An 8,622-nucleotide genomic window follows, 5' to 3' on the forward strand; every position below is an offset into this window, starting at 1 on the left:
TTATCTCAGATTAGTGGGAATGTATGCTAATCTCGTCATTATAGAAAGATCATTTCAGCACAAGTACGCTAAGACATTTTATCTCAGATTAGTGGAAATGTACAATCTCGTCGTTATAGAAAGATCATTTAGCAAGAGCTCCACTGAATTTGAGAGGAAACACAAAATAATCTTCTTTAAGACGCTTTACTTTTATTTTGCATATATGAGCATTTGACTGCAGGTTGGTCTCCCATATGTGTGCAGTACCCATGGAGACCAGAAGAGGGCACTGAGTCCCCTGGAACTGAAGTTATTGACAGTAGCTAGTTGCCATGTGGGTGCTGGGAACTGAATCTGGAGCCTCTGGAAGAGCATCAAGTGCTCTTAACAACTGAACCATCTCTCCCACGCCCAAAATAGTCTTTCATTTTTCTTTATTATTATTTTATGTGCATGAGTGTTTTGCCTGCCTGTATCTTTGTGTACCTCTTCCACGCAGTGCCTTCAGAGGCCAGAGAGGGGGTGCCACACCCCTGGGACTGGAGTTACAGGTGGTTCTGAGCTGTCACGTGAGTGCTGAAGAATTGGACCCTAGTTCTCTGGAAACACAGCCAGTGCTGTTAACCACTGAGCCATTGTTCCAGCCATCTGGAAGTTTTCTTAATTAAGGAAATAACTGATTCAGATGGGATTAAGTGTTAAGAGGAACAAGAGGATGTTTGCGTGTGAAAACAGAAACCCACTTAACACCCATTTGTAACATGAACAGGGGCCAAGCCTGCTTGTTGTTGGGGTTTTTGTCCTCCCACCAGGTACCCCCCAGCTGTTTAGTCCCAGAGAAAAATCACACATCAATCTCTATAAGTTATAAAGCTGATTGGCCCATTAGCTCTAGCCTCTCACTGGCTAACTCTCACATCTTGATTAACCCATTTTTCTGATGTATGTTAACCATGTGGCTCAGCACCTTTTTTCAGTGAGGCAGATCACATCCTGCTGCTCCAGTAGTCTGGGCAGGAGTGGGAGGAATCAACTTCCTCCTTCCCAGAATTCTCCTGTTCTCATTACATCATTTCTACTTCCTGTGTGGTTTTCCCACCTATATTTCCTACCTGGCCAATCAGTATTTATTTATAACATGATTGACAGAATACAGACAATTCTCCCACACCACCCATTGAAGTCTGGCTTCTGGGACAGTCTAATTTTCAGGATTGTGTCCACTAAATACCTCAAGCTGCCCCTGAGAGCAGAAGATGGACATAGTCCCCAGCCTATCTGAATGGCTGGGAGCCACAGCCAGGGCCCCTCTGGATCACATGATTTTTTAATAGAGGGAGGGCTGTATTTCAATATTGGGCTCTCATTTCTTCTGAAATCTTGACATTTGACCTACTTTCCTGATGGGTGTTAGATTGGTTTTCAGTCTAACCTTGTAAGAATATCTGCTTTCTTTGTGAATACCACATGGCTCCCTCCAGTTCTCATTCATAAAGCAAATAGCTAATAGCTAATGTCAGGTTTTTAAAAAATAGCAGAAAGTCCAACTCTAAGTGGTTCAACTGTGGGGGTGGTGATTGCAAAAGTAGCCAAAGCACCAACTCCACTCTGTAAGACTCAGCTTCTGTTCACCTGCCTCTGCCAACTCCTGTGTGTGGTTTAGCCCTCCAGTTAGCTCCCTTTGGGAGTGTGTGTGTGTGTGTGTGTGTGTGTGTGTGTGTGTGTGTGAGAGAGAGAGAGGGGGGGGAGGGAGAGGGAGGGAGAGGGAGAGAGAGCTGTGTGTGCATAAGAGAGAGACTCACAGAGATCCATCTGCTTCTATCTCCCAAGTGTTCGGATTATTTCTCCAGGAAATAAATACCATGACAACCTCAAAAACCATTTTCTATTAACCTTAAAACAATTCCATTGCAAAATCGTGTCATATCATGATAAAACTTGATTTTGCCAGGTGTGGTGGTCCATGCCTGTAATTCGGACCCTTGGGAAGCAGAAGCAGGAGGACCATGAGTTGGAGGTCAGCAAACACAGTGAGACAGAGCTGTGGAGAGCAGGTAGTCAGACTGTGAAGTTGGGGCTATGCTGTTCTGTTGGTTCATCAGGAAGTTACAACATGGCTCAGAAATTCTCCTAGGAATATAGTCCTGGAAATAAAAATATACAATCTGTGGAAGGTCAAATTGCAACTAATTTTAAAGATGTGTACATGCAGGGGAGGGCATGTGCATGTGTGTGTAGGTGTTCATGTTGGCATGTGCAAGTGTACACGTGTGTATGCAAGTGGAGACCAGGAAAGTGGGGATGCCCTCTGACCTCCTCCATCACTCTCCACCTTAGATGCTTGTATGTCTGTGCACATTGTATGTGCATGTGAGCGTGAGCGTGTAAACACAGGTGCCTCCGTCACTCTCCACCTTAGATGCTTGTATGTCTATACGCATTGTGTGTGCATGTGAGCGTGAGCGCGTAAACACAGGTGCTTTCCTCAGTCGCTGCCCACTTTATTATTATTATTATTTTTTTTTTTTTTGGTTTTTCGAGACAGGGTTTCTCTGTGGTTTTGGAGCCTGTCCTGGAACTAGCTCTTGTAGACCAGGCTGGCCTCGAACTCACAGAGATCCGCCTGCCTCTGCCTCCCGAGTGCTGGGATTAAAGGCGTGCGCCACCACCGCCCGGCCCACTTTATTATTATGATAATTTTTATCACAAGATCTCTCACTGAACTTGTAACTCAGCTAGGCTGGCTGCCCCATGAGCCCGGGCATCCTCCTATCTCCCATCTCTCCTCCTCTGGAATTCCAGATATGTCATGGTGCTGGGGATCTGGACTCCGGCCCATTTTACTAACTCCGCTGTCCCCATAGCTCCAGTTTCAAAAGATTTCCAATAGGCAGAACGCTCAACAAGAGTTAGGCGGCACTCACTCTATGAAACCAAATAAGAACAGATTGCTATTAGATACAGGAAGGGGCTGGGGAAAAAGGAAAAAAATCACAGAACATAAGGCAGCTTGGCCATTCCAAAGCTATTTTTCCTATAAAACCAAGACATGAAGACAAAACTATAAAAATTAACAGCTGGGTCATATCAGACTACCTCATGCTACCTTGAGGATTATGTGTTAGGATTATAGCCGAGGGAAATTCATTCCTAAACCAACGGGAACTACTTTGGTGGGGAAAGTGGCTGTCACCTGCCGTGATTTTTCAGAAGACCAGAGAACTCTTTTATTTCTGTGACATGGGGCCTGTCTTGGTCCCTGTTCTATTGCTGTGAAGAGACATCATGACCAAGGCAACTCTTCTAAGAGAAAGCATTTAATTAGGGCTTGCTTACAGTTTCAGAGGTTTAGTCCGTTATCATCTTAGTGGGAAACACGACAGCGTGCAGTATACATGGTGCTGGAGAAGGAGCGGAGCGTTCTACACCTGAATCTGCACGCGGCAGAAGAGAATGACACACTGGGCATGGCTTAAGCGTCTGAAACCCCAAAGCCCATGCCCAGTGACCACCTCTTCCAAGAAAAACATACTTATTCTTCTCAGGTAGTGCCGCTCCCTGATGACTAAGCCTTCAGATATATGCGCTTAAGGGGCCCATTCTTACCACAAAGCTTTATTTCAATTTTCAGTCTGATTTGTTGAGGTTCAGTGTCAAGAGCTTAGTACAAAACAATGGCCTTTTATCATTATTGACCAGTTCACAAAGAGGCATGCATACAGATGTTCTTAGCAACATGATACAGAAGAGGCAAAGCATACACTCGGTGATGGATGGACCAACACATGTGAAAGACCCATACAGTAGTGCCATCCTCCCATCAAAGGAAGCACATTGCTGGTTAGTAGTAACGACACAGATGAGCTGGAATTGTGTTAAGCGGGAAGGCACACTTATATATTGCCCTTTTTACATGAAACACAGCACAGGCAAATGTATAGGTACAAAAAAAAAATAGCGGGGGCTGGAGAGATGGCTCAGTGACTAAGAGCATTGGCAGCTCTTCCAGAGGTACTGAGTTCAATTCCCAGCAACCACATGGTGACTCACAACCATCTATGATGAGATCTGGTGCCCCCTTCTGGCGGGTATGCATACATGCAGGTAGAACGCTGTGTATATATAACAAATAAACCTTAAAAAAGAAATAGCAATGTCCTGGAAGGAATGGAAGGATGAGGGATGTCTGCTAATGAGGACTGAGGAGGAGTTTTGAGTGATAAAATACTTTGGAATTAGATAGCGGAGACAGTTGCCCAATGTTGTGAATTTACAGATAAAATCATTGACTTGTATACTTTAAATGGTTGAATTTTATAACATATGAATCATATCTCACTGATGCTATTAGAAGTAGAATATAAGAAGAATTGTGATACTTTTTAAGACCTTAGGAGTGAGCTTAGTACGTGCAAGGCACTGTGCTATCCCCAGCACCAAAACAAATAAAGCAACCTTGAACCAATAGTGTTAGTAAATCTAAGACACTGCTCACGGCTCAAAGGCCTTCAGTACGACGAGAAGAGGGTGAACATGAAGAAAAGCAGGTTTGTTAAAGGGCCAGCCCCTTAAGAAAATGGGAGGCTACCATTTACTCAAAAAGGACCATCTTGAGCAGCTCAGGTACCCAAAAGAGATGTTAGAGGATGTGGTGGTGTGAACGAGAATGACCCGCATAAGCGCATATGTTTGAGTGAGTGGTCTCCAGTTAAACAGAACTGTTTGGAAAAAATGAGGAACCATGGCCCTGCCTGACGGCTTTCTGCCATGGTGACCATGGAGTCAATGGTATTGGAAATCAGGTGAAAGGTTGCTGCATGGGCTAGCATGGGTCCAGTGGCTATGTTTTAATTTGCATGGCCTCTGTTCCTTTCACTGCTGTGTCCGTTGTTTGGGTGGACTTTGTGTTGCTGCTCTTGTCACCGCCTATGAATTAAACTACGTCCCGGTGTCTTAGGCTGGTGCGCATCTGGGAAGACCGGGTTAGCTTAACCAAGCTGAAAGAAAAGGTCACCAGGGAAGACGGAAGAGTCATCTTGAAGATAGAGAAAGAAGAGTGGAAGGTAAGCGCTCTCTCTAGAAGCAGCTCTTGGTTGGCCAGCCTCTGAATTGTGTGAAGGTCCGAGAGGATCTGAGACTGTATTGAAGACCAGGAGAGTTCGAGAGTCTATTAATAGAACAGGTGAATTTGGGCGACATGAACAATGGAAAAGAAATATAAGTGCATGGACTGTTTTTTTTTTTTTTTTTATCCGAGAGTCTCTTTGCCCCATCCCACCCGGACTCAAATCACTTGTGAGACTTAGTCTCTAAATCCTCCCAGTCAGCAGATATCCTAGTGTGCTCTACAGCGGTGATGGCCAGGCTAACTCAAATCACATAGCTAAACTATCAATTTAGATTCCAGAATGGAAGGGGACATTTCTCTCCCTCACATGTGTGTGAGCACACATGCATATGTCTGTTTAGTTACATCAGATAGACTAACTCTTACAAGGGCTTCAAAACCTTTCTTTCTTTTAAAATTTATTTATTGTGTACACCGTAATCTGCCTACATGCATGCCCGCAGGCCAGAAGAGGGCACCAGATCTCATTACAGATGGTTGTAAGCCACCTTGTGGTTGCTGGGAATTGAACTCAGGACCTTTAGACAAGTAGGCGATGCTCTTAACCACTGAGCCATCTCTCCAGCTCCTGAGTGTTTGTTTTTCATACCTGGAGTTATCATTAGCTATGGGGTCAGTTTCCTAGTTAACTTTCTTATTTTACTTTTAGCTTATTTTAGGCTTGAAAAGAAAAGGCATAGAGTTCATAGTTTAAAGAAAAAAAATGGTTTGAAAAACCTTATAAAAACGGCTGGACGCGGTGGCGCACACTTTCAACCCCTGCATTTGGGAGGCAGAAGTAGAGGCAGGTGGATCTCTATGAGTTTAATACCAGCTTGGTCTACATTGTGAGTTCTAAGACACCCAGGGGTCTGTAGAGAGATCCTGTCTCAAAACAAACCCCTAAAACACTTAATAATAGAAGTGGAAGAGAAATTCAAATTACTAAAATGGTTTTTCAGAATATTATCATTTTCAATTATACACGTGCTCTTGGATAGTCTAATAAATACTACAGAATCATTCATTAGAACAGACTTGATCTGTGTGCATTACTAGTCAAAATATGATATTTTTGTTTATTCTACTATGGTTGAGATTTGAAGGTTTAGCAATAAACGATGAAGTAAATAATAACTTGTAAAAAACTGAAAATAAATTTTTTAACAATTAAAAAAATAATAAAAGTCAAGGTTTGAGTGATGTAGCCCAAAGTATCTGGAAATGTCACCAATTAAGGGAAAACTATCGTCAAGTGTATCTTTACATCCTGTAATATCATAGCAGTGTGCACAAAGCTAGAATAAACCAGGCAATCTTATCGTAGCAGTGCAGCACAGCGCTAGACTAATCCAGACAATGTGATGATTGTCCACACGTTTTCTACTTTAGACTCTCCCTTCTTCTTTACTGAAACTGAATCACCTACAAGAATGGCAACTTCATAGGACGGGTTTGTTGAAAATTCCTGAATTCATCGGAAGATTCCAGAATCTCATTGTGCTAGATTTATCTCGAAACACAATTTCAGAGATCCCCCGAGGGATTGGTAAGGATTGCTTTTATTCCTGTGTTATTTTGTTTACCTGCCAAAGGTGCTTTTTCTTTCTTTCAGACCCCCTTACCCTGCCGCTTCAAATGCCGTGGAATAAAGATCTTCTCTCTGAAATTTGAGAAAACTGTAAACAGTTCCTCTAACGTAATGCTTCAGGGTATTCAAACTTATACTGGGGTGATAGACAAAATTTCAGTTGAGAAAAGCTTTTGGAAATATGCTGTATATTCCTAAAGCAATATTGCTGGTTTAACTATTTATCTTAGAACACACTAAAGGAAATAAAGGGGGAAAAGATTGATTAGACAGTGGGAAAATGTTCCCAAATGAAAAATTGCTCAGGATGTTGTGTTCTGTGTTGGGGTTTTGTGTTGGAGACCAAGCCCAATGATGTGGGGCCTCCCCTACAGCGGGGGCTCCCTCCTGGACCCGGATTGGGTACAAACTGCACCCAAACACCTGTTTTCACAGAGATCCTTTATGAAGTGGGGGAAGAAAAGTTAGAGCGGCTGCTTCCTGACTCAGGCAGAAAACAGCAGGAAATGACCTTGCCGGTGTAATTCTGAAGAGAAAAGGGGGAGGCCTGTGTTTGGAATGGGCTAGGCTGTCGAGGAAAAGGAGATAGAGAACAAACAGGAAGGGTAGGGGATGAGGGAAAGGCGGCATGGGTATGGGACAAAGAACTGCCTCTGGATAGAGAGACAGATGTGGTCCATAGGCAAATGGTGGTTTATAAAGGTAAAATGAGAAACCCTGTGTTAGGGCGAAGTACTTAATTTTAACTGGGAATGTTAATTAGGTGAGTCAAAGGTGAGTTTTGATTGCTGGCCCTTGGTAGAAGGTCTCAGGAGGAGGAAGTGAGTGGCTCAATAAGGGAATAGACCTTTGTGGCTAGCTTTATTAATGTAATCTACCGGTTTTTAGAGAGGCAGAGGGAATTGGGAAGAAGGGCAGAGCCTGCCAGAGTCAGAGTGGGCTTCACCCAGGGTCTGGTACACGCTAGGCAGGTTCTGTACCATCCACAGTCACCTTGATCCAGTATATATAAAGCAGAATGGAAATCCCAGGACCTCTCCTATAGCATGAGAAATTTGCCCCTGGTTTGAAGACGAGAATAACTGACTTTGCCAATAAGTAAAGTCTGTAAGCAGCACTTAGTGTCAGGAAGCACTAAGTCTGCCTCCTTCCTATTGTGTATTGTTGTTACTTAGTGTTGTTGCTGTTGTTTTGTGCAGGACTGCTCACCAGGCTGCAGGAACTGATTCTTAGCTACAACAAAATCAAGACTGTCCCCAAAGAGCTGAGCAACTGTGCCAGCTTGGAGAAGCTAGAACTGGCTGTGAACAGAGATCTAAGTGACCTCCCTCCAGAGGTCAGAAGGTCCCAATGTCTGTTTTGTTTGCCTCTACTAATAGTTTGCTTCTCGAGCATGTGGCTGTTGGCAAAACACAAAACAAAACTGGTGAAGCACTGTTATGAATTTGGTTTTAGGAAAGACATTCTTAGTGAAAAGCATTTTCTAGCAGAAGGCAAGTTTTTTTCTTAGAACAAACTCTACTTGGCATAAAAGGTTCCTCTATTGTTGTTACTGTTCTGCATTATTATCTCTTTGGAGAGAAGACAGAACTTTATTTAATTTAAACTCCCATAATAAGGAGAAGCCTAGGTTCCTGTAGTGGTTCTTCACACATGCTTGATTATTTCGTCGGCTAGGGGTTGAACCCAGGGTCTCAAGCATGCCAAGCAGACATACTGCTACTGAGCTATAGCCTTGGACCTTGAGGCTTTTTTGTCTGTCAATCTGTCTCTCTACCTGTCTGTAAATTTTTTTAAACAATATTGCTGGTTTAACTATTTATCTTAAAAAACACTTAGCTGGGCAATGGTGGCACACGCCTTTAATCCCAGCACTCGGGAGGCAGAGGCAGGCGGATCTCTGTGAGTTCGAGGCCAGCCTGGTCTACCAAGGGAGTTCCAG

At 43.4% G+C, this 8,622-nt stretch overlaps 1 protein-coding gene across 1 annotated transcript in view; it reads left to right on the forward strand.

Annotated features, from left to right (window-relative positions):
- Positions 1-19: 19 nt before the first annotated feature.
- Positions 20-8,622, forward strand: part of Lrrc39 (leucine rich repeat containing 39) — a 17,595-nt gene continuing 8,992 nt past the window's right edge. The window contains exons 1-4 of the mRNA XM_005357420.2: positions 20-63; positions 4,940-5,045; positions 6,482-6,638; positions 7,880-8,016. Coding sequence (XP_005357477.1) covers positions 20-63; positions 4,940-5,045; positions 6,482-6,638; positions 7,880-8,016 — 444 coding nt within the window. The remainder of the gene's footprint in view (positions 64-4,939; positions 5,046-6,481; positions 6,639-7,879; positions 8,017-8,622) is intronic.

The sequence above is a fragment of the Microtus ochrogaster genome, chromosome 21 (genome assembly GCF_000317375.1).
Source record: "Microtus ochrogaster isolate Prairie Vole_2 chromosome 21, MicOch1.0, whole genome shotgun sequence".
Classification (NCBI taxonomy): Eukaryota; Metazoa; Chordata; class Mammalia; order Rodentia; family Cricetidae; genus Microtus; species Microtus ochrogaster.